Here is a 26,002-nt window from a genome sequence, read left to right as displayed (position 1 = left end):
TCTTCGATTGTAGAACATTATAGGTGTTTTTAAGCGCTGATATGACTGAATAACATCGCTTCTTGCGTGAAAGGTGTAAATTAAGATGGGCACTCCTATATACACTTATCTGGGACTAAAGCCCTATTGAACACTTCTGAGTAAACGTGCGTTGGACTACAGCGTAAGCACAATGAAACTCGGAGCAAATTTAAAATTGATAGATGACAGGTTAAAACTACATCTCCCAGCATACATTGTCAAGTGGGGCGGGGCAAAATAGAAATTATTGCTTCAGTGCATCATGGGTTCTGTAGTCTTTGCAGCTGTGCCTTAAGTCTAGACCTGCCGCTTTGCATTCTGTTGAATGTAGGCAATTTATATTAACTTCTCCCCTTTCTCCCCAAGAAATAGCTACGCCTTAGTGGCCAGTGTGGCACGAATATATAGTTTCCTGCACGAAGCTCACTGTTTCCCAACGCTTAGGCTTCTACCCAGATGCTTGGGAGTACGAACACATAGGATTACTGTCACGCCACAAGTCAGCGTGCTGCGTCGGACTGCAGCCCCATCCTACGCTGTTAGGTGCGCCTAAGTCCATTCAAATCAACGGGTTCAGTTAGGCTTGCCCAGTTTAGCGTTACAAGCTCTGTCTCCGAGGGTAACGGACTGTGGGCGAAGCCGCTCACATGAAGGTGAGCTGACAAAAGCTTGAAGCTGCAACCCTGTGGTCTGCCTATGAGAAAACACCAAAGAACTCAGCGGGGACTTACTTCTGAGTAGGGGAAAAAAATTCGCAGAGTGTACCAACACTTGTGTCCTGCATACACAGCCCGCCCCCTTTCCACGTTTACGGTGCCATCGCTTTAAATGGGACTCTCTCCTTTTTATATAGTAAAAAAAGTGTGCACATGAGCGCGACTCTCGGCAGCCTGTGCTTCCTGAAGGCCGTAGCACTCATGAACATGATTGTTTAGGAAAACAGAAAAGGGGCAGCAGAGGCGCAGTTCGCCCGGGGTGGGCGGGCCTAGCAGCGCGGGGAACAGTGCACAGTGCGAGCTGCCGCCGCCGCGCTTGACTGCGCCGTCGTGGCCGGACTGGGCTCTCTGGTTAATAAAGGAGGGCGGCGCTGCTGGGCGGAAACGTGACGGGAATAGACGGGGGAAGGCCTAGGAATGCAAAGTGGGCGACGAGGAGGCGGGGCCGGGCTGGGAAGCGCGGATGATGGTGGGTTTGGGGGCGGGAGGGTTGGCGGAGGGGGGCTGGTTTCCTCTCGCCGGGGCTATATAGAGCGCCGAGTGGTGGGAAAATGTTCACTTTCAGGGGCGAGGTGCTGAGCTTGGGCACAGCCGCAAGGCGGAAGGGACAGGTAGGGCTAAGGCGCGAGGAGCGTGAGAGGGGTAGTAGTAGCAGCAGCAGCAGCAGCAGCCGCGGCCGCCTCACCGCTCAGCCTTTTCCGCGAGCTGGGAAGGTGGCAGCCGGACGCCCCTTCGCGTGAGTCCTGCGGGGCGTGTGTGTTCTGAGAGCGCGGAGGAAGCGCAGCAGGAGCCTCCGAGGGAAACTTGTTCCGTGCGCTGCTTTAACTTGCCGCTCGCGGTGGTCCCCTCAGGGTAGGAGGGCGCTGAGAGATTTGCCCTCCCTTTAGCGTGCCCGTAGCAAGAAATAGTGGCCACTGCCGCCGTCACCGAAGGCGTCTGAAAGAGCGAAGCCGGAGGCGGCCCTTGAGGTGCCCTTCGGAGGCTTGGCTGGTGCCTAAGCGCAGAGTTCCTGCCTTAAGCGCGGAAGCAGCTTGCGCGCTCCCTTCGCTGTCCGAGGAGGCAGAGAGCGGGCAGTTTCTGCGCTCCTGGCTATGCTCGGGCGCGCTGCCCCTCGCTGAATTGTCGAGGCGCGCGCGCTCTCCCGGCTTCTCCGCGCGGGGGGACTCCGAAGTAGCCTTTTTAGGGCGCCGCGAGCTGCTGCTGCTCAGTCGCCCGCTTCTCCTCCTCTCGCTGCTCCTCCCGGCTGCCCGACCCCCCTCCAAGGGAGCCGCCACCATGAACATCGTCCTGGAGTTCTTCGTGGTTACCTTCAAGGTCCTCTGGGCGTTCGTGGTGGCCGCCGCCAAGTGGCTCATGCGCCCCAAGGAGAAGAGCGTGGCGGGGCAGGTGTGCCTCATCACCGGCGCTGGCAGTGGGCTGGGCCGCCTTTTCGCTCTGGAGTTTGCCCGCCGCCGGGCGCGCTTGGTGCTCTGGGACATCAACACGCAGAGCAACGAGGAGACGGCGGGCATGGTGCGGCACATCTACCGGGAGATCGCCGAGGAAGCCGTGGTCGCTGCTCAGAAAGGTAACCGACCGGCGGGAGGAGTGCTGCTGAGGTGGGGACCGGGATGAGCTTGGGAAGCCCCGGGTTCTTAAAAGGCAAACAAGAGAAGCAAGCGCCACTTCCTTCTAGGAAAGAAAAGCAAGGGTTTTTTCTATCGATACTTAAAAAACAGCGCTCTCTCGCACGTGGTCTACTCGGGAGTAAGCCCCATTAAGTTCAGTGAGGTATTTTCCCAGGTAAGCGTGTAGGATTGCAGCCTTGGGTGCTTTAAAATAAAGTGCAAGATTCGGAAAGGAGAGGGTATAGGAAAGAGAAAACATTTCAAGAGCAGCGGCAATACTAGTAGCTGAAACTGTTACCTCCTGGATCGTTGCTCTTGTGCAGAGACCTCCTGCCGATACCTGGACAAAGTTCTAGATTCACTTTCAGGATCATTCTGTCTTCAGGGAGTAAGTGATGTCTTCTCTTTAACAGAAAGAGGGGCAATAAGGCAGATTGTGGAGTTCTTTGATAGGATGCTTTTCTGGCACACGGATCTGTACATGGTTGGGCGGGAAGAGAAAGAGACAACGGCATGTACAGCTTGTAGTGTTCTCCAGAGTGACTTTACCTGCCTCTTTATCAAGGGTGGCTGAGTTGCAAACATTCGTAAGTCCTCCTATTGTGTGAAAAAGTGTTGGGTGGGGTTTTTTAACGACTTGGTCTTAGGGGAATATTCTCCATTCTTGCCACCCAAGAAGTTTTGGGAGGGATGCAGTGATTTATTTATTTTCTACACAGACAGAGATTGGCACACTAAAGGCAATGACTGGTATTCAATTAACTTCTCCTTGCTGTAGACCCACTGAAATTAATGGGACTTAACTGAGTCATGTTGGTCCATTTCACTGAGTACTCCAAATACTGCACAACAGTTACCTTGGATTCCAGAAATTCTAGGCAAGACTGAAATTGAGGAACCTTTATTGCTTTGCTATGCTGGGCTGCAGCGGTTTGCAAATTTTAAATTGAATGTGTAGGTGCTAAAATAGGAATAAAAGCAAATGAGCCCTCACTGACCATTTTCAGAAAACTGTGTAAAGGTCTGGCCACCTCATCTGAAATGCACAACCAAGAATCGGAAGAGGGGAGGATTAACCAAATGTTTACTAATAATATTGGAAGCTGCCTTTTGTCCAACTAGCTCAGTTTTGTCTATACTACCTGAAAGTGAGACTCCAGGGTTTCTGATGGGGGGGGGGGCATTCCCAATCCTACTTGGAGATGCCAGAGATTCAACTTGGGACTTTCTGCATGCAAAACATATGTTCTAACACTGAGTTGCTATGCTCTACCCAACTGTTGCCTATTCCTGGAACAGAAGAAGAGAAGGAAATAATTTATTCCAATGGAATTTAATATGGCCATTAAATGGAGAGCACCAAGTGGAGATAGCAAAGGAGGTCTGGGCATATTTGGGATAGTCAACCAACTCAAAACAGTAAATCTTGTGGGTGGTGAAATGGGAATACTCTTTGCTGTCTATTGCACAGAAATCCAGGTTGTGGGTTGTATGAGATGCAGTCTGATACACATGGAAAGCAATGGTCTGACATATTTGTGCTGCAACTCTCCAATGGTTTGACTTTACCCCTAGACTCTGTGACCTGGGAGTTAGTCCCATTGAACTCAGTGGAACTGACTTTTGAGTATACTGTTTAGAATTGTAGTGCCACAAATGGCTTCACCAGTTTGTTTCACCATCATCATCATGCTTAATTTAGCTCATGTGCACCATTTGCACAAACCTATTAAATGGAATAGTTGGTTTTTTAAAAAAAACACACACCAAAAAAATGAAAGTTTGCAGTCTTGTTCATATTTGAGAATAAGCCCTAAATCTACTGAACTCAGTAAGACTTATTTCTAAGTTAATACAAGTCAAGCTGTGTGTTCCCATACCCTCAAATTTAAAAACTCCATCTGAAGTGGTTTGTGGATCAAGCTGTCCACTTATTTTCTGATATTTAAGCATTGCATGGTACCTGACAATAGTTTTCTTTCTTTCTTTTCTCTCCCCCTACCCCTTGCTTGTCTGGCTTCCTGTAAGTAGCTGGGCATGGTGAAGAAGTGGTACCTCACTACAACTTGCAAGTCCACACATATACTTGTGATGTGAGCAAAAGAGAGAACGTATACACAACTGCCGAGAGAGTTCGCAAAGAAGTTGGTGAAGTCTCAGTCCTTGTTAATAATGCTGGTGTGGTTTCTGGACACCATCTCCTGGAATGTCCCGATGAGCTTATTGAAAGGACCATGATGGTTAACTGCCACGCACACTTCTGGGTAAGTATTTATGTTACTACATTTGATATCTAGTCTGTCTGTTCCCTATAAAATGAAATCACAATTTGTTCAGGACAGCATTTGTTTTTGTGTGGCAGCACTGCATAATTTGGGCCTTCTGTTACTTTGCCCATCTTACTAACTGAGCCAGATCCTGAGAAAATTGTGTTCAACTAAAAACAACAATTGGGCAAGTTAGTCTCAACAAACTTTCACCCTGTTGATTTCATTGGGACCTGAATGTGGCTAACACTGTTTGGGTCAGAGTCCCTGGTATAATAGAGATATCTGCTGGCCTTTTTGCCACACTGATTGAGTCGTTGGTCCACTGAGCCCAATGTTATCGCTTACAAATGGTAGCATCTGCTCAAAGTCCCATGCAGAAACTTTTCCAACAGCAGAAGTCTTGGTTGTATTACTTTTCATACTAAGCTATGCAGCTTTCCCTTGATTCTTCTGGCTATCTTCTGTGGAACCATCACTAATAGTGTAAAACAGAAGTCTTTGGTAGTCAACGTGGTGCCTTCCAGATGTTGTTGAACTCTTAGCTCCCATCAGCCCCAGCCTGCATGGTCAAAGGTTGTGGAAGATGGGAGTTGTAGTCTATGGCAGCTGGACGGTACCACATTAAATAGTATGGTGTAAGATACCCACATAGAGTTTGAGCAAGTGCTGCTTTTGCTACCCGAAGTTCTTTTGTATGCATGTTGGGTTGGAATTAATTCACTGTATTCAATGAGACTTACTCTTAGGTAAGTGCATACAGGATTGCAGCCTAAAGAGTGGGACAATACTGTTATGAAGAGAATATTGCAAATTTTTCTCTCCTCTGTTTTCCTGGGAAGACTTGGACCAATGTTTATAAAGACCGACTTTTTAAAGACTTTGCCTAAATACCAGGCTATATTCAGAAATATTTTCTTGAATTTCCTTCAAAATATCCATTTTGCATAATATCCATTGTCAATTACAGCATTTATACTGTTGAAATACTGTGCAAACTCCATGTTACTGAGAGTTCTAAATATTTGCTGTGCCTATCTTAAGATAGGAGAGTAGAAGACTGGTTCATGACCCTTATGTTAGGCAAACCCTTTAGAACCATGCTGCATACTGTTCAGTGAGTAAAGCATGAATTGAAGGAAGATCCAGTTTCATCATATAGTACTTGAACAATTCAGAAGATATTGGTTTAAATGTTTTACAATTAGAATGAGCCTGAGGGATTTTTTTCTGCTGAAATGAAATGCAGACACCCAGTTTATACTTGTAAAAACAGGGAACTTTGGTAACTGAGTAAATGCATGCTTGTGGCATAGCTGTAAAAATTTAGAGTTCTTGGAAGTGGTCACTTATGACATCATTGTCATTAAAATATGGGCGGATCCTAGCCTACCCAGCTGCTCTTGCTTCAGGCATCTAATTCAACAATAACATGCAACATTATTGTGTATTCTAAGGATTCATTTAAAAATACTAATTTAACAATGGAAACCTAATAATGCAGTGCTGTTCATGTCTATTGAAAAAGTAAGTCCCACTCTCTGTTCAGTGGGGGGAACCAGAAAATGTTTCGCACCTCCTAAGGATTGCAGCCTTAGGTATGTTTTGAAAATCATTTTGATACTTAAGACATTTCAAGCTCTTTTTCCTTTTGAAGCACTGCTCTGGAGCTAGCCCTTGTCATGTGGCTTGAACTTGACAGGCCTATTTCAGCTAAACAAGTCAATACCTTGTCATGCAGTGTTGTATAGTTTCAAGTAGCAACCCACAACCCTTTTCTCTGAATGCTTTTTATCAATAAATTATTCTCCGAGGTGGATGCTCAAGCTATTCTTTTGTTTCCCAGACCTAGGTAACTGAATACATTTGCTAGTTTCCTAAATGTAGAACAATATAAACACAGGAAGAGAATGTTTAAATCATTAATTTCTGCAAATTAAGTAGCAAAAGAAATGGAATAAGTAAAAATTGGGAAGAGCCTTTAGTAGGTACATTGGTGCTTCAAATTCAGTATACAGTACATACTTGGTATTTTACACTGGCTTTTCTAGTTGGTTGACCTTGGTGAAATTAAATAGTGTCCACTTGCTTCAGATTTCTGGATTCTGCTATAATGAAGAAAAGGCAAAGCTCTTTGAGGCATAATGAGGGAACAGCTGTCAAACACACACACACACAGAGAGAGAGAGAGAGAGAGAGAGAGAGAGAGATCTGAATCACCTCCACAAGTGATAAGAAACAAACACTGCTTTTCTTGGGGAATGTGGTTCCAAACAGGATTGTTGTTGATCCAGAGAATAAACACTGTCAGTGCAACCATATCAAGCCTTTTGAACAACAATACTGCTTCACCTTCTATATATACCAGTATGAATAATCTTTGCTAGAATTCTCTATCAATATCTCTTATAGTGGTGCCAGCACGGTAGGAGATGGTGCAGGATTTCTTATTTGTTGTACTTCCAAGTAACATTAAATCATGGTTTAGTGCTACATACATGATGTCCCCCTCTGGCTGTGTTGTGATGCTTTGTTGAGAATATAATAATAATAATAATAATTATCGACTTGACCTGCCTATGGGAAAGTATGAGTGATCTGTTTGAATCTCACTTGGTATGCATTTAAGCTTGCTTACAGACTAATCCTAGGTATGACTACTGAAAAGTAAGTTCCACTTCATTCAATTCCTAGGATACAGTCCTATGCATGCTTTCCTACCTCCTTATGACAGTGTAAGCCCAAGGGTATGGGGTATGATAGTTTTTGTGTTGTGTGTTGATCAGGAGATCATCAGCAGGGTAAACACTTATTGAAGTTATTGCCTGTTGTACTAATCTGGGTCTTGCACAGAGGCTGAATTACCCCCTCGATATTGTGATCAGCCCAGGTATCTCTTTGTACCTAAGGTGTTAGCTAAGTTCATTTCCTCCATTTGAAAGAGAAAATGTTGCCGTGTTCAAGCCATATATTTGCAGGCTTATTTGGAACCTGTAACATGTCCAGATCTTGTTTTGGCTAGCCAACTTCTCAAGAAAGGTGGCAAAGTTTCCTTCATTGAACTAGGTTGGCAGGTGGTGTAGAACCTGCCATATTTGATATGTGGGCAATTCAACAGACTTTGTATCTATTGTGTGTAGCAATGGGCTATGTCAAATTGCAGCATCTTCTCAAAAAGACAGACATCCCAATAGAAATCCTGCATTAGGTCTATGAAAACCATTGAAAATGAGGGTGCTTGTACAGTCCCCAGGAGTATAGTCTCCAGGATTGGTGCAGAGTAGACATGACATTCCTTGGCCACAAACCATGCCTAGCAGAAGTGGTGTTGTAGACATGCCTGCTCCCTTCCTCTTACTTTTGGTCCTCCTCCTTTCTATGTTCTGTGTTGAATCTTTATCACTGTTAACCATGGCCAATGCCACCTGGATTCCCTCATGCAAGGACATGCAGATTTGTAGCTCTGATTATGATGGCAATCCTAGAAATCCTTAGTCGTTGTTAGTACTGATATGTATACACCAGCCTACACCATGCCTTAGGGCTGGCCCACCCATGAAGGAAGCTGAGGCAACTGCCTCAGGCAGCAGGAGCCATAGGGCAGCAAATCCAAGGAAAGCATTCCCTCCTGCTGCTGCTGCTGCTGCTGCTATGGTAGCAGCAAAATCTACAGTATACTCCTTGGAGGCCAACTCATCAGCCCTCCAGCCCGCATGCTGCATCTACAGTGGCCTCTTGGCAAATAGGAGTTGCTGCTGGTCTCCTCCCATCCTTGTTCTTGATGTAGATCTTCACTAGTCCCTTTTCCCCTGGCAAGGGGCACCATTTTGTGGTTTGCCTCAGGTGCCAAAATGTCTTGGGCCAGCCCTTCTATACCTGAAGCAGAGTGTAGGAGAGATGGAGCAATTCACATAGGAGAGAAGGCAGTGTGAGAATCGGTGGCACACTCCTGCTTTTTTTAATCTGTTTTATGGAAACACTTAAGCAGCGCTAAAAATAGCTTTGAGATGTCATGTATATATCTACCATATTTGGAGCCTGCACATTGGCTTTTTGCCTCCTCCAGAGCGAACTGAGGTGATGCCAGGCAGTACAACATGCTTAATGGTACTATGGACTGTTCTGTGTATTTAGAAATACCTTACAATATTTTAGTACAACAGTTTGACTGACTAAATGCAAAGGCTGACAATGGGGGGGGGGGCAGTTTCTGTGCAAAAATCTAAATATAGACCAACCGGCTTTTTAGCAGAGGGAGCTTGCTTGTGAGTACACCCTCAATATCTTTTAGACACTTTCATTAACCAGTGAACTTCAGTAAGATAACTACAGTTACTTTGGAAATTATTCTTGTTAAACCTGGGTTCTCCCTGTGTATTAGGGTTGCCATATGTCCTCTTTTTCCAGGACATGTCCTTTTTTCCCCACAGGTAAAATTTCTGTCCTGGCGGATTTTTTGAATTTGCCTAAATGTCCTCATGCTCAGGCACGCTGCTGGTCCCGTGGTGTGCCTCCCCTCACCTACGCCTCTGCATACAACCATAAAAAAGATCCTGCAGGATCAAACCATGAGGCTATCTAGGCCAGCATCTTCCCTCTTGCACCCCCTCCTTCCCGCCCCAGGCACCGGCAAATGTGTCCTCTTTTTCCTCTTCAAATTATGGCAACCCTACTGTGTACTATCTTTCTCTCCCTTAACACACTGCATTTATTTAAGATAGTATGAGCCTGGGACAGGGACGCGGGTGGTGCTGTGGGTTAAACCACAGAGTCTAGGACTTGCCGATCAGAAGGTTGGAGGTTTGAATCCCCACAACGGGGTGAGCTCCTGTTGCTCGGTCCCTGCTCCTGCCAACCTAGCAGTTCAAAAGCACGTCAAAGTGCAAGTAGATAAATAGGTACCGCTCCGGTGGGAAGGTAAACGGCGTTTCTGTGCGCTCCTCTGGTTCGCCAGAAGTGGCTTAGTCATGCTGGCCACATGACCCGGAAGCTGTACGCCGGCTCCCTTGGCCAATAAAGCGAGATGAGCGCCACAACCCCAGAGTCGGCCACGACTGGACCTATTGGTCAGGGGTCCCTTTACCTTTACCTATGAGCCTGGGACAGTTTAAGCTTACCAAAAGATCTACTTATTTGTTTTCTACATAACTTGCATGTTGCTCCCCCCCATCCCTTATCAAATGTATTATTTGATCCTTGGCTTAGCTTCCATTACTGTGTTAGGGCTAAGACTTGGCATACACCAGTTGAAATAGGAAAGAAGGGGCATGAAAAAACACTCTTGCATAAGTTGCACTTGGAAGTATTTTGATAATTCTTGGTAGTTAGGTATGGGTGCCCAATATCCTAGAACCGTGATAGGTTAGCTGGAATGCAAAGAACAGGAGTGGAAATAGAACTTCAAATGTATAACATCTCTACCTGTGAACAGGAAGAGGTTGGTGAGTTTAGCTTCTTCTGTCCTGTGCCTGCCCCGCCCTGTAGCCTGAAGGTCTTGGCTTCTGCTTACTACAAGTTGCTAAATACTTTTCAAATACTTTTCAAAGCAAAGGAGGCTCCCTCCCCAAACCTGGGTATCTCTTTATTCCTCCATCTAACTGTAATTCAAAATAATTTACACATGCCTATGTACCGTTTTAAACCTGTCCAGGTTTCTGGGTCCTCCATCCTTCTGTTTCTGAAATTACTATCCTTCTGGAAAGGAACAAGAGACTTGCTTGAAGGGGGAAATGCAGTGTTGGCTTCTTCATTGAAACAGAAGCCTCACACAAAACTCTACTGGCTTAGAATGAATGTTTAACCAGCTCAGGTTCATTTTCCTAGACCTTGGTTCCCTGGGAATGACACACCCACACACTCTGTTTCCTAACTTCCTTGGCACTCTACTCTTGTCTGTCCGTAGGTTCTAGACAATCCCTTCAGGCCAGAACTGTTTCTTCTGTGCTTACATACTATGTTTCCTTTAAAAAGGAGCAGTGTTTATCCATTTAATTGTTAATAACAGCTTGCCAAATTGTCTCTTGGGATTCATTCATGGATGATTACATACCATCTTCCATGCAGCACTCAAAGATTGGGCCGAAAGGGGGCAGATTTGCAGGTATTATAGGAAAGTAAAAAGGTTGAGCACAGCCACAACCAACAACAAACATTTCTTGTTCTAGGATTTTAAGTGGTGTGCTCTTGCAACATAGAGATGAAGCTATTGCAACACTCAAGTTTGTTTAACTGGGCAGGGTGAAAGTAATGCACCTTTTAAATACCGGATTAGATCAAAAGTATCCCTCAATAGGCAGAGCTGCCCAATTGGCAATATTCCATGATGGAGCTCTTGCTTGACAATACCATTTCCCACTGCAAGTGAAGGAGCCTATGTTTATAGATAGATAAAGATATATCCTTGTCTTCGGCAACACTGCTTTCAGTTCACCTAACATTCAAGCAAGATACCGTATTTTTTGCTCTATAAGACTCACTTTTTCCCTCCTAAAAAGTAAGGGGGAATGTGTGTGCGTCTTATGGAGCGAATGCAGGCTGCACAGCTATCCCAGAAGCCAGAACAGCAAGAGGGATTGCTGCTTTCGCTGCACAGCGATCCCTCTTGCTGTTCTGGCTTCTGAGATTCAGAATATTTGTTTTCTTGTTTTCCTCCTCCAAAAACTAGGTGCGTCTTGTGGTCTGGTGCGTCTTATAGAGCGAAAAATATGGTAAATTATCAGAGTTCAGGGACGCATTCCAGCAGCCAAAAACACTTGGGGCTGTGAAGCAGGGAGAGTAAGGAGGTGTGGTCTGGGGAGAGTTCTGAGGGCCAGGTAAGAGAGGACTGGAGGGCCACATTTAGCCTCAGGGACTGAGGGCCCCACCCTGCAACAAGAGCTTGAGCAGGTTCACACTTTTCATAGAATCATAGTAGCATTGGAAGGAACCACAAGGCTCATCTAGCCTAACCAACTGTGATGCAGGAATCTTTTGCCCAACATGGGGCACGAATCCACAGCCCTGAGATTAAGAGTCTCCTGCTCTACCCCAATAGAAACCCATTTTTTTAAATGCAGCAGCAGCAGCAGCATTTCCAGCTTGGTACTATAAGGAAAAGTTTCTTCTTAAGAAGAGGCATTTTTTGCATTCAAATTTCTTATCTGTTTAAAAATGGGTTTCTACCTATGCAAAAAGGAACTTGCTCAGACCCTTTGGGCTAGTCAGAATCTAACACTGATAACGTGTATGCTGTAAATATTGAGTATTGCTCCCTTCCTTTGTTTCCCATAGTGGCTCATCACCCAGGCTATCACCTCAATGCAGGAAGCTAGCCTGGCTTATATTTTAACACTTGCTAGATCCAGGGGTCAGAAGGGTCTAGGCAAACAGCCCCCCGCCCGACTCATAAGCTTTGTCTCTTATTTGAGAGAGAAGTACATACTGTGACCTCGTTTGCACATAAAACTAAACTTTAAACCATGGCTTAGCATAAATGGATGAATGGGTTCTTGGAGAGGAGATTGTGGTCACTGCAGCTACAGAGTAGTGCAGTTAAATGGATTAAATGGTCCCATTATATCTAGCACACTTAAGAAAACATGTTTATGTGCAAGTGAGTGACGAAGAATAATGACACATGAGTTGGTGGGGGGGGGGGAACAGTATAGATATTTACATTATTCATTTATTTCATAACCAAATGGAAACGTGGCTCTGGGGCTAATCAAATGAAGTGAGAAATTCTCGCAAGTAGCAGTGGAATGCATTAGTAAGTGGGATTTAAGCTTGTGGTGCTAAGAAACTTCCAACGTATAATGAGCTGTGCAAAACAAAAGGTGACTCCTGTAATGGGGCTTGGCTGTTTAGATTCTGTACCTAAAAATAAACTAACCTTTACAGGTTTTTCTTTCTTTGCTGTTCTTTTTTATTAAAGTGTGTGCCAACTGCTTTTGCTTCCTGATAATCCTGAATTAGGGTAGGCTGTGTGCGTCTGTCTTGAATAGACGAAATAGTAGTAAAGCAATGGCTAAACAATTTGGAGCTTGCCACTGACGTTAAATGTAAGTGATTTTATTTTATTCAGAGGCCCGAAATCTTAACACTGGATTGTGTACATAGGCAAGTTCTAAGCCTGCATCATGAAGTTTGCCAGTGTTCAAGACTTATCCATCTGTCCCTAAGTCCTTGACCCAAATAATAGCATAGACCTAGATAATAGCATTTTCAGGTAATCCTAGCATTTCTCAGAACCTTAACAGGGGGACCACTGAGTAATCGGTACCTTCCCCGGATATCTTGCCTCTCCCTGCCATTCTCCTCTTCCAGTGCTTCAGTGTAGAACAGGCATAGGCAAACTCGGCTCTCCAGATGTTTTGGGACTACAACTCCCATCATCCCTAGCTAACAGGACCAGTGGTCAGGGATGATGGGAACTGTAGTCTTAAAACAGCTGGAGGGCCGAGTTTCCCTTTGCCTGGGGTAGAAGACTATGTGTTCCAGGCCTCACCTTTGGCTTACATTGGACAAGAGTGAATTCCAACAGCCTGGCCAACAGAGTTGCACCTGAACAGAATACTCCTTGGAGTCCTGTGCAAAGCACAGGATGTTTATGGCAAGCACATCTATGTGAAAAGGGTTCCCTGGAGATCAGGGCCGGATTTAGGTTTGATGAAGCCCTAAGCTACTGAAGGTAATGGGGCCCTTTATATAGCAGGTGGGGCCCATTACTTATATCATAGGAAGCTGTATGTTGCTGTATGTAGGTTTTATTTTATTTGTTTTTTATCTTATATTTTAGAAATGTACATCCAGGTTTTTTCCCCCTTTAAATTTTTTGGGGCCCCTTAAGAGAGTGGGGCCCTAAGCTATAGCTTGTTTAGCTTATACGTAAATCTGGCACTGCTGGAGATGGAAAGTTTTGAAAACCATTGGCGCATGCTATGGAAGTGGCAGCATCTGGCTGGGCTGAAAGAATGTATTGGGCAGTGCTGCAGTCTTCCTATTCTAGCCTCAGCCTAGTTCTTTGGCTAGGGTTTAACATTTCTGTGGCAGACAAATGGTTGTGACAATCAAAACCTGATTTGTTGACTCCTTAAGCCAATATTTGAACAACCCATTCCTACAGGGATAAACTTAGGACGTAACCCACTTCTTAGCCTACTCCCTAGAAACTCTGGAGATACCGTCCCAACTTCTGTGGTCTCATTAACAAGACGTGTGTTCCTTTCCCCCCTCTCCTCTCTGCCCCACCTCATGGTTCCATAAATACCTTATTGGTGAATGTAGACTGACAGTTGCTGTTAACCTATGCATTTATTACTTTATTTACAGCACATTCTGCAGAAGCCTTCCCTTGGTAGGATATTATGCAAATGCAGGATATTATGTTTTATTATTTTGGGCTATTTACTAATTGTGGTGTTGTATTTCATTACCCTTTAAATAGTGGGTAGTGAAATGGAGGCCTGTGGGCCTGATCTGACCTGCTAAGCCTTCCCTAATGGCCCACTGATCCCCCAACCCAACTTTGCAGCTTTGAAGAGCACCAGCAGGAACGGAACAATCTTCATCATAGCGCTGGGCTGAGCACCTCTGCCCAGCACCACAGTGAGGATGCTGATCACTCTCCCCTGCTATTCTGATTTGCAGGGACAGGATACAGTCTTCATGTCCCATGGAACCGGGTGTTGCTCAGCCCAGTGCCTTGTTGGGGATGCAGAATGGCAAGATTTTCCCCCTTTTCCCATTCAAACAGAGAGGGTGATATGAAGGAAAATTGTTTCCACCACCACCATGACAATGGGGAGGGGCAAATTTTCCTAAGAGAGAGAAAGATGGCCACACCCACTTCAATTTTGCCACTTCTACCGCTGGGATATGACCCTTGGTGGGTTGGCCCACAATGAATACAACCTATGGACTGAAAAAGGTTAGACTTTCACAAGTAGGAGGATATCAGTGGGAAAGCACTTTTAGCTCTTGGTTCAAAACCGAATGTGCTCCTAATATACACAGCAGTAGTTTACACTAATGTTGTAATCTTTGAAGGCTTGGTATTTCAAACAGCTCTTAGCAGTTACTGGGTGATTAAAGTCATGCTTGGAGCAGACCCAATGAAAACAGTGGGCTGACTTGCACCCATTGATTTCAATGGGTCTGCTTTAAATATGTCCAATATTGGATAATTGACTATTGTTATTTATCATGGCAGTTTACAAAGAATGAGGGCAGGACCCTGCCCAAATAAGATTACGCTCTTAAATTCTGACATGGGGAAGACAACATCAAAAAGGAAGCAGAGGCAGGTGTGTGTTCCCTTTGGCATCTCTTTGCATGCACGTCTAGGCCTCATGGTCAGAGAAGATTTTTGAAAGTGGGTAGCACTATCTGCTGAATACTAAACCTTTATTAGCTCTTAAGGTAGGACTTTGGTGTACTCAGCAACTCTGTCCCTATTCATATTATCAAATGTGCATAGCTTGCTTTCTTCCAGCGGAGGACAAGTATCCTAGATCCTACAGAGCTCTATACAGATTAAAGACATTTTCAGCACATTTTTAAGCAACTGTATTCAAGTTGTCTCAGTGGGGAACAGTTTGGTAAGTCATTTTGAATTCTGCCTATCTGAGAGTAAGAGTAGCTGCCATGTGAAATTGAGGTAATTCCTTGTATGGCTGTCTAACCAGTTAAACCAGTTCTTTCATGATGGTGCAAAGAAGCTGGTTAACAGGACAGAGCCAAGAGGATATGAAATTTTCATTGTCCCTCCCAACTGCTCCATTAAGTAGATTCCAGTGCTGCTATAGGGCACTACTTTTTAGCATCTAACCTGATGGGTTGGGGGGGTTAGTCTGCAACACAATTCTAGTGCTACACACATTTTAGCACTGTTCAAACATTTGCTGTTCCATTCTTGCATTGTACTCTTGTCTGGGTGCTTTTAAAGTAGTTAACAAGCTTTTGTAATTCATATTTCTTGGTATTTTTGAGCTGTAAAACTTTGCCAGCTATTTTAAAATATTGTATGGTATCTTCCCAAGACTATAAAATAACAAGCAAATAATTCAGCTTCATAAACTTTTATCCAAAAAGCCAATGGTTTTTATACACAAATTAAAGTTTGAACTTGTGTTTACTGATTGATTGATTGATTGATTGATTGATTGGCTGCTGTGGCAGATGAACTTCCTTTGTTATATCCTCATAACCATAGGATTATAGACAACTTGGTTTCATTGTTCTTGTTATGATCGTGTCCATAACGTTAATCTTAAAAATGGTAAAAAGTGGTTGCAGAATCACCTCTTGTAATCAGGATAGGAAACTTTCTAAAGGGTAATTTATGACTTCTGACTAATTCACACATTCCCACTAGAATATATCTAAATTGGTTGTGCCCCATATAGCAACTGCCTTTCTCTTCTAATCAACATGAATCAGAAACAAGTTACATGATTGAGGAGTGGACTGCATTATGGAGTCTGCTGTTTGAGGAGGGTGGAGAAGCAATTCAGGCCCTAGAAGGCAAAGTTTCTTTGCATGTAGAATACTAGTGTGTCAGAGGAGGTTCCAGGATTAGCCCTCTCCCTGCTAGTTTTCTAAGTGGAGGGAGTTTCTACCTCATCCCAAGGGATTATTCAAGCTGAACTGTATAGTACAGGAAAAATGGAATCCTGCGATTCTATGGTTATTGGCTTCTATCGGGGACAAAATGTTTGTGCCAGATTTTGTATAACTCTGCAGAGCATTGGGTGCAGAACTTTTGTTGTGGAGATAATGAAGATCCTGGAAAGAATTCAGATGAAATTCAGTTCAGATGTATTGCATTACTCCATGGTGTTATGGTTCAAGGAGCTGGAGGAAGAGGGCTACATGTGAAGCCATTTCTAGCAAAGCTTCATAAAATGAACTTTTGTTTTTATTTTCAGTGTACTAAAAGTACCGTACAGAGAGCAACTTTAATCGAGGTAGTTCTGAGTGGGTTTGTGGTATGGGAATTGGATCCAGACTTCACGAGTGCAGAACTTGAGTCACAGGATGTTCCTACGAGAGGGATGATTTTTCAAGATTTCTCTTCCCTGCTGCAGCACTCTGTACATCCCCAAAATCTGCTCTGGACTGTTGGAGGACCCTCTGGAATAGTGCAGCAAGGGAGCAAGGAACTGGCAAATATCACTTCTTGTTCCCTTCGTCAAGGGAGAGCTTCTACTGGAACTCATTATTTTCTAAGGAGGGGAGAACAAGTCTGGTTCTCACCCTTCTGTGTGAGAGAGGTTTCTTCAGTAAATGAAGCCAAAAGAGCCTTATGATAGCAATCTGAGAACCAAAATGAAGCTAGGCAACCAATGGAGATTAACTGATTTAAATTTTGAATTGGGAACAATGACACCATGTCATTATATTACAACAAACTTTCTCCCATGAATAGTATCTCTTTCCCCCCCTAATGAAGCAAAGGAAAGCATGAGATATAGAGTGGGAAACAGGAGACTTGAAAGTAAGTACAACTTACTTAGCCCCAACAACCCCTATCCATCATGCCAACTTTTGCTCTCACATTTCCCTTCTGCTCAAGATAGTTTTTTACTTCCTACTCCTGAACAATTATGTTTGTTTAAAACTGCCACATCTGCAGAATTGTGTTGTACCAAAGACCATGATGTCCTAGAATAAACTGTTCCCTCACATGGCAATAAATGAAGCCATAGTCCAGTCTTCATTGATACCGAAGATGTTTGCAGATGCTTCAAGAGGAGGAAGAAGCTCAAAACATGATGGTTGATCATGGGTCTGGGCACACAGAACTGTGTGTGGGACTTGGTGGAGGAAGAAGCTCAAAACATGATGGTTGATCATGGGTCTGGGCACACAGAACTGTGTGTGGGACTTGGTGGAGGAAGAAGCTCAAAACATGATGGTTGATCATGGGTCTGGGCACACAGAACTGTGTGTGGGACTTGGTGGAGTCCAACAGTTGGCACACCCTGAGAACTGAGTGTTTATATTAAGTTTTCTGCATTTGTAGCTGCAGAGATATGTTTGAAAACATGCAAGCTCTCTTCTGTAAAAGGCTCAGCACTGGAGACTGTTAGTCCTACAAGATACAATATCAGCCCTTTCCTTGGTCCTCCAGTCATTTTCCATCACTTGCCCTGCTTGCAAGTGTGGTAGATGGTGAAATTATTTGGTGGCAGCTTCTCCAACAAGCAGGGAGAGGAACAACACAGGAATAGCAGTGCAGTTCCTAATGATTTCTCTTCCTCATAACTACATGTTTAAAATGTACATTATTGGGGAAAAAACAGCATGCACTATATTATGCTTACATAGTACGACTTCCCAGCATAATTTTTGACCCAGATTTTTGGTAGCACTTGGTGCCATGCAACAAAACTTACAAGGCTCATCTTTTGAACTCCTTGAAAGGATGATGACCGGGGGCGGGGGGCTCAAGCAAACCAGGTTAGTTCTGTAGTGTAGCAAATCCTTCATTAAGAACCGAGGCAAGAAACTGAGAATGGGAGAACCTGTTAATCTTCTGTCATCCACTAGCTGCCCATTGAAAACACATGTTTGTGTGGTGTTCAGAGGTTTGAGTTAGTCATTTAACACCTGCGAACAGAAATGCCTCACCAAGAACATGTGAACATTCTTAGAGCAAAACTGTTTTGATGTCTCTGATTGGAAAAAGCAGAGATGCCATAAGAATGGAATTAGATTGAGTCAGCAGCAGTCTTTTTCTAGCTGAAATTGTTTAGGCTGTCAGTTACCTAGTGAACAAATGCAGCGAGTGGTTTAAGTTCAAGAAAATTGCCTACCTTTTTAGCTTTCAGTATTTCAAAATAATTGTGTTTGTTTAGATTAGGAAGCCACTTAACTTTAAAAGCCGCTAGTATTGGTTTGGATGGGGGGGGGCTTCCTTAATAGTACAGAACTAGTGGTGTAGCAATTTAAAAATGAGCCCTGTTTCTGGCTTACAGATGCAGTCAATTTGGCAGAAATGCGATTCTAGCACAGAGTCACTTCCTGCAACTGCATGGCAGCTGCAAAGCAACTGCTGTAAAGTAATTATAGATGGCTTAATCTTTCAAATATATTTCTGCAGGTGGAATCTCAGCAAAGTCCATGGAGGAATATGCAGGTGTCATGAGATGAGATTATACATGGAGCTTTGTGGAGACTTCATCTGCTGTTGTGTTGGCCTCTTTGCATGCCTGTTACAATGTGAAAAACAAGTCAGCCATACATTAGTCTGAGCAGTGTCAATATAGTGTTGCAGATTTCTAAGTACAACAAGATACATATTTTTAAACACACATTCCTCCCTTATAATAGGAGCTTTTTGCCAGAATTGTGCAGTGTAAAAATTAAAGAGTAGGGGAGGGAAACTAGGAGAAAAAACAGATTAAAATCTCCACTCACCCATGAAGCTTTCTGGGGTGACCTTGTGCCAGTCTCATGGGGATGTTTGAGGCTAAAATGGGATGGACAGAGAGACAACCTTATGTGTTATGACTACTTTTGCAAACTTGCTGTCTCTTAGACAAGTTAGTCTGACCACTTGACTTTGGGAGAAAGGTAAGTATATCTGGCCTAATGGGAACTCTGGGCATAATTGTAATCAAACTTAGGGTGCTACATTTTCTCTGTAAGAATTATCTCAGGGGACCATTCACTCAATTGCCTGCAGTCTTGTATTTTGGCTGATGCAGAATTAGGCCAATGAATGGTAGGCACTTACGTAACAAACTCGTGTGCTCTTGCATTGTAGACCACTAAAGCATTCCTTCCCAAAATGCTGGAATTGAATCATGGACATATTGTGACTGTTGCAAGTTCCCTTGGCCTGTTTAGTACCGCTGGAGTGGAGGTTTGTCAAGATTACTGTACTTTAAAATTGATCTTGCATGTCTAAATGCTTCATGTTGTTGTTGAACCTGCTGGCGTACAAATTAACTCAGACCTCTGGGAAGCTCACAGCTCTAACGTCTGTTGAAAATTCAAGGTTCAACTTGAATTCAGTTGAGTAACCATCAGTTTTGGTTTTTTACTTTCTAGAAATGACTTCCTCAAAAGTGTTAGTGCAGAGAATAAGAATGAGCAACACTTGTTGAAATATCAGCAGTATGGTATTTAATAGTCGTCATCCCCACACGCCATACAGCACTATATTACATGTACCAAAAATTACCATTGTAGATATAGTGAAGGTTAGATCAGGGTTGGAGAACCTGTGGCCATCCAGATGGTGTTGGGCTCCAGCTTCCATCCGTTCCAGCCAGCATGGCCAATGGTCAGTGATGATGGGAGCCAGACTCCAACACCAGTTGGTGGGCCACACGTTCCCCATCCCTAGTCTAGATGTTGCAAGGCAGCATTCCTGCTTCAGACACTTCAGAATTAAAATATGGCACCAGTGACATGACAGATTTCAAAATGATAGTTGTGTGATCGAAATGGAATAAGGTACCTCCTGTCTGCTCTCTTTCCTATCCTCACACTAAGTACTTCTGGAGCACTCTGCCCCATGCTGTCTTGTCATCATAAGTGCTGGTGACTTGATGAACACAAAGTGTTTACTGGTCACTCCTCTACATATGTACTTAAATATCAATGGTGGTCTTTAGTTCTGATTTAAGAAGGCAGAATTGTGAACAACTGTGGGTGTTTTTTTCTCTTTCACACTCCCAACAATAATTCCATTAATCAACACTGGTTGTCTAATTTAGCCATTGTGCTGCAACAGGTTGTAAAGAGCAGAACTTCTTAGTGAACAAGCAAGCAAGCAAGCAAGCAAGCAAGCCAGCCAGCCAGAAAAGGGTATAGAAATGCTAAAGGAGAAGCGGTTTAGACTTCATATCCCTGGCTGGCAAATAATACAGATGAGAAGAAATTATTTCAGTTAGTTCTATCACTGCTTAGAAGACTTTGATTAAGTCAGGAGTGCTCTGATGGTGTTTCCTGCTTGGCAGGGGCTTGGACTTGATGGCCCTTGTGGTCTATTCCAACTCTATGATTCTATGATTCTAAGTGACATAATGATTCAATAGGAACATGAACGGTGCTTTCAAATCTGTTCACTTTATTTTTGCTATATTTACACACTTGTTTCTTCCATTACCAATCTAGGATTATTGTGCCAGTAAATTTGGAGCAGTGGGTTTTCACGAATCTTTGAGCCATGAACTGAAGGCAGCTGAAAAAGATGGCATTAAAACAACATTGGTCTGTCCTTACCTTGTAGACACAGGAATGTTCAGAGGCTGCAGAATTAGGTAAGCAAAACTAGCTTGTTTTTTCTCATCTCCAGTAACTGTGAAAAAGATAATAGCTATATCAAATGCCACAAAAATCACATTTATGTTTTGCAATGTAGATCTTTTATTGCACTGGACCCAAAACATGTGATCTCTATAACTTTGTTCATGTAACGGGGAAACACAAATATTATTTGAAGCCAAGCTGCATTTTAGCTTTCACTTTTTGATGTGTCATAAACGCCTCTTATATCTGGTAAATATACAGACTTGTTTAAACTAGATCAGACTTTAATTTAGAAATGCTTCAAATGGCATAATCTGACCCAAATTAAACCATTGACTCTCATATTAAAATCAATGGGATTTAAGCTTATATTTAAACCATTCCCTTTGAAGTAAAAAGTGGCTTTAATTCTGGCTGAATCTTCTCTCTGTGTGTATATATTTCTAAAATGAGGCTTTCGTTTTTCTTTTTCAGAAAAGAAATTGAGCCTTTCCTTCCACCACTGAAGCCAGATTACTGTGTAAAACAAGCAATGAGAGCTATACTTACAGACCAACCTATGATTTGCACACCTCGCCTGATGTATATGGTCACCTTCATGAAAAGGTGACTATCTTGGAATCTTGGGTAGCAGTTAATGTATAACTTTTAACAGACCAATGGGTATCCAGTATATTGGAGTGCTGTGCATCTTGGACTTCCTCTTACTAGTCTCATCGCTGGAAGACTTCTTGTCAGAGAGTCTGATAGCATAAATCAGGCATAGGCAAACTCAGCCCTCCAGATGTTTTGGGACTACAACTCCCATCATCCCTAGCTAACCTGACCCAGTGGTCAGGGATGATGGGAACTGTAGTCTCAAAACATCTGGAGGGCCGAATTTGCCTATGCCTGTCATAAATGGACAGCTAGAAGAGTTCTGCAGGAACTTGTGTTGGTGGAAAAACTTCTCAAGTGTACAATAATATACTTAAAATGTTTGATTGAATAATGCATACAAGTCAAGCTGTGTGGCAAGAGGAAAACAGTGTTTTTGATAACTACATTGAAAGTGAAATAGTTTTGGATCACAAATACAGTAATCTTTCTCTGAATTAATAAAACAAACCATTCCTGAGGATTTGTCTAGAAAGGTGCCTTTGGTGCCCTTTATGTCAGAATTCTCTCTCTCTTCATGGCACAGCACTAGAAAAGGTAAAAAGTTCATGGGCTGTGGTAGGGGGAGAGAGAGATTTCTCCTCACCCCAATTATTTTAATCTTATATTGGCATATTAAGAATGCACGCACATCCTCCAGAACAGCCTATGTGGATCACATGTTAAGGCACTTAACTAACGCTTGGACCTTGTGGTGTTTGAAATGTTATAGTTTGCAGAAGTGCAGAAAAACTACACCACGCTAGGCCCACCTGGCACTCATATTTAATAAAGGATTCCTTCCCAAACAAACCCCCCTTCCGTCCAGCTGCTAAGTCTCCATATTGTGGAATCCACAGGTGGGAATGGGGGTAGTGGAGGCATCCTGGCCTCCTTAATTTGGATCATAAGCGGGGGAGCTAATCAGCACTACGTTATCTGCTCTTTCATTGTAGCTTCAGTTCTGGAGAACTCCTACCCCCTCTGTTTGCCTTCTGATGATACACACAAATTCAACTTAATTGGCACAAGCTCCTGCTTGCACAGTGAAGCTAATGGAGGCAGCAGCAGCTATGCCCATTTCTTCAGTAGGCAACTTTGACAAATAATTCCATTGCCAAATATCCTGGATCTGAAGAAGTTCTTGCTTTTCAGTTGAATTCAAATTTCTGGGGTTTTTAAAACTGAAAACTGGCATCAACAAAGGCATGCAAACAAAACAAAGGCATGCAAAACACAACTGGAAGTGTTAGTATTGATTCATCTCATCTCTGAAAGGTTTCTACATAGTGCCCCAGCAAGTATATAGCAAAAACTAGTCCAATGTCAAAATCTTCCTTCAGTTAAACATCAGTGTGGCACTCCAATTTCTGATGGGGGAGAGGGCTACCCTGAAATTTCTGTGAAGTGTTCTAGGTCTCCCATTGTCTATTTCTCTTTTAAAACTGACGCTCTTTATCAATGCTCATAAATTTGGGGCGAGCAATATCTGAATATAAACTTCTAATAGCTATCTGACATTTTAAACATTTGTCATACACAGTCATATATTTAAAGTAATCAATGATTGTTATTGCGTCAAGGCTTTGTTTACTCATACAAAAGATTATTTCAAAAGGGACTAAGCTGAAAATAGCACATCGTCTTTTGTCTGTTTTTCTTACTTTCAATGAGAGGTCAGTAACTGCAGACAGTATTTTTAGCTTTCTGGCATTTATCTATGTCTAAATAAATAAAAGCATCATATGTAAATATTGATACTTATTTTTGTTTTTTTATATTGTATTTTTATGTTGTGAGCCACCCTGAGATCTACAGATGAAGGGCGGTATACATATTTAATAAATAATAGCAATTCTTCACCAATTGTCATCTAAAGTGTTTTATAACATTTCTTATTTTCTTCCCCCTCTCAGCATCCTGCCTTTTGAAGCAGTTGTGTGTATGTACCGGTTTTTGGGAGCAGACAAGTGCATGTACCCTTTCATTGCTCAACGAAAACAGGCCACAAATAACAATGAAGCAAAAAATGGAATTTAACGTTTTACAAAGGACTGGTGTTTGTAGCTGAATTATGTTCAAAACTAAATGACTGAATTGTGAAGTGCACTTGCAGTTAGCAGATGCAATAGTTAACATTTTACTGTGGTATTCTCTTGGATTCTATACCTGTATAGTGAACAGAAAATCAATGTTTTTACATACTGTAAATAAAGTAATAGAATTCTTGGAAACTGTGATGGGCAAAGTGAATTTATAAAATGTAGTGGTCACCCTTGTCCCTTTTGAAACTTCACTAAATGTACATTAACATTCTACACTTTTGTAAACAAACTGTGTAAGATTGCTCCTAAGATGGTCATTCAACCAGAAGATGCAATTGTTTCAGCACCTATTATATTTTCTTGTATTTTCTGTGGGCAAACATTTTAAAACAAATGTGGTGAAATAGTGGGGCAGTGTTTCACGGGTTCACCCAGGCTACGTAGAACAGATAAATTTCAGTGAAATTCTGCTGTGTAACACCTACATCCATTGAACACTAAATCTTTCCTAACTCAACTGGAAAATGTGCATTTTATGAAGTTTTTGGAATGAAGTAATGCAGGACTTTTTCATTCCATTACTGAGAGAGACTCCCCTCTTTTCCCCACCCCAAATCTTTTTAAAGTTGGTAGCTTCTTAAAGCTAATTTGTGTTTTGAGGTGGCAATGGCATATCTAAATTATGGCCAAATATCATGGCAAAACCCTTTCTGCCCCCCTCATTGCTCTCATATGTAAATATTACTTTACCCAAGCTCTTGTCTAAAGTTCAAAAGCAATCAAGCAAGGTGGATAAAAAATAAGTCTTCATTCTTATGCCAGCTAATTTGCAAAGATATGGTTAATGCTGGATGCAACTTGACTGTTTTAAGGATGGAAAGGGTGTGTAAATGTCTCTTCACGAACATTTTTAAAAAGTGTTCACGTTGTAGAAGCAGTTGGGTTTTTTGTTTGTAAAAAAACACAATTTTGTGCCTTGAATCTGAGCATCTGTATTAGTGGAATATTGTAATGGTGAACTTCTACCTCTATATCTAAATGTATACCATCCGCTTGTAAATTTACTATAAAATGAATCCTGTGGTGACTTTTTTTTTTAGAATGTCATGTTAAATAGTGACCAACTTTTGTGGTTATTAAAGTGAGCCACTTTGTTCTTTAAGCAACTCTTTGTATGTGTTTTAAATGGTGACAAGGTTCTGGGTTGGGTTGGAGAGAGCCTAGGAAACCACTAGCAAAGAGTGACATGGCTGGCTGCTGTTGTGCTCAGAGCTAGAAATTACTAGTTGCAGTACACAGGAACTATATTCCTCACAACAGCATCTAACTAGGAACCAGACTGTTAGGGGAGAGAGAGAATGTTTGGAAGGAGATATTGGGGGCTGTGGGAGGAAGTCAATTTCGGAGAGTTATTTGACACGGAAGCTTTGTAGATTCTTGGTAGCATCTGGGGGGTGGGTTAAACAGAAGGCATTTGTGTGATCATGTTACATATTTCAAGGTCATACGCTCAATGAACTGTGGACCACTGCTTGTCATCTGCAAGTCCTCAGGGTGGACACTTTAAGGTTTCTGCTAAGTACGGAAACTTGTAAGGAGACTATGCCTGTTGAACGTTCAATCCCAGTTGGAAAGGGGAAATTGCCAGTGCAAAGCGACTGAATGCTGCTGAAGTCTTTCTCCTGCTCGTAGCAAGTGCTCCAAAAGATATGGTATGTGATTGAAATAAAAATGATAGAGGTGATGAAATTGGACGAACTATCAAGCTCAAACACCCAGGAAAATCTGTTGAGGGCATTTTCAAAGCAATGTGGATGACACCAGGACTCGGTCCTACCTGATCCCTTTGTGACAGCAACAGCAGCAGTTCCTTAGCAGCCTCCCCCAGCTTGGTGCCCTTCAGGTCACATCTGCCCCAGCCAGCATGCCTAATGTTCAGAGATGATCAGAATTAAAGTCCAAAATATCTAGAGGCTACCAGGTTGAATAAAAGTGGCTACGATTAAGGGTCGGGGTGTCATCCAAGGCACTGTCTCTGTAATGCAAGTGATGGAATGGGTTCCTAATTCCAGGCAGGTCATATGGAGGTAGCTAGGACAAGCTGGCTTTGTGGCAGGTGGAGAGTACCTCACTGACTGCCCAGTGTTTGCTTACCAGAGCCACATTCACTGCAATTTCTCCTTTTCCAAGGCTATATAGTCAACAGGTGAATTGAGCTCTGAAAGACACATAAGACTCCCCCCCCCCTTTCATTGCTCTCCCTGCCACCAATGATAGCAATAGCAATGATGGGGTTTGTGTGCTGGTCTACCAAGGAATAACAGCTCTCTTGCCATGCATGATCATTCTGCTTGCCTGCCTGCCTGCTCAATCAGACAACTTCCTTGGGACTTCCCAGACTTCCCTTGCCTTTTTAAATTGGCTACACCTGCATGCTCAGTCATCAGAGTGATGATGGGTGAATGCAA

General features: G+C 43.0%; 1 protein-coding gene and 1 long non-coding RNA gene across 2 annotated transcripts; one reads left to right on the top strand and one right to left on the bottom strand.

Annotated features, from left to right (window-relative positions):
• Positions 1-1,163: 1,163 nt before the first annotated feature.
• On the top strand, positions 1,164-24,696 carry RDH10 (retinol dehydrogenase 10). The gene is made up of 6 exons (XM_083747990.1): positions 1,164-2,304; positions 4,376-4,608; positions 19,361-19,459; positions 20,719-20,864; positions 21,328-21,459; positions 23,406-24,696. The coding sequence occupies exons 1-6, from the start codon at positions 2,013-2,015 to the stop codon at positions 23,527-23,529; spliced, it is 1,026 nt and encodes a 341-aa protein (XP_083604116.1). The 5' UTR covers positions 1,164-2,012; the 3' UTR covers positions 23,530-24,696.
• Positions 2,276-7,151, bottom strand: LOC310848743. The gene is made up of 3 exons (XR_014566572.1): positions 6,637-7,151; positions 2,643-2,819; positions 2,276-2,408 (listed from the first exon to the last, which is right to left on the bottom strand). It is a non-coding gene; the product is annotated as an uncharacterized lncRNA (long non-coding RNA).
• Positions 24,697-26,002: the final 1,306 nt, after the last annotated feature.

The sequence above is a fragment of the Podarcis gaigeae genome, assembly GCF_964106915.1.
Source record: "Podarcis gaigeae genome assembly, chromosome: 7".
Taxonomy (NCBI): domain Eukaryota; kingdom Metazoa; phylum Chordata; class Lepidosauria; order Squamata; family Lacertidae; genus Podarcis; species Podarcis gaigeae.
This window is presented reverse-complemented; position numbering and strand designations above follow the sequence as displayed.

Excerpts from the sequence above, each read along its gene's own strand:
- RDH10 (XM_083747990.1), top strand. The coding sequence starts at position 2,013 with ATGAACATCGTCCTGGAGTTCTTCGTGGTTACCTTCAAGGTCCTCTGG. Across the intron at positions 4,609-19,360 it reads ACTGCCACGCACACTTCTGG|ACCACTAAAGCATTCCTTCC; the intron begins GTAAGTATTTAT and ends CTTGCATTGTAG. Across the intron at positions 20,865-21,327 it reads TTCAGAGGCTGCAGAATTAG|AAAAGAAATTGAGCCTTTCC; the intron begins GTAAGCAAAACT and ends TTTCTTTTTCAG.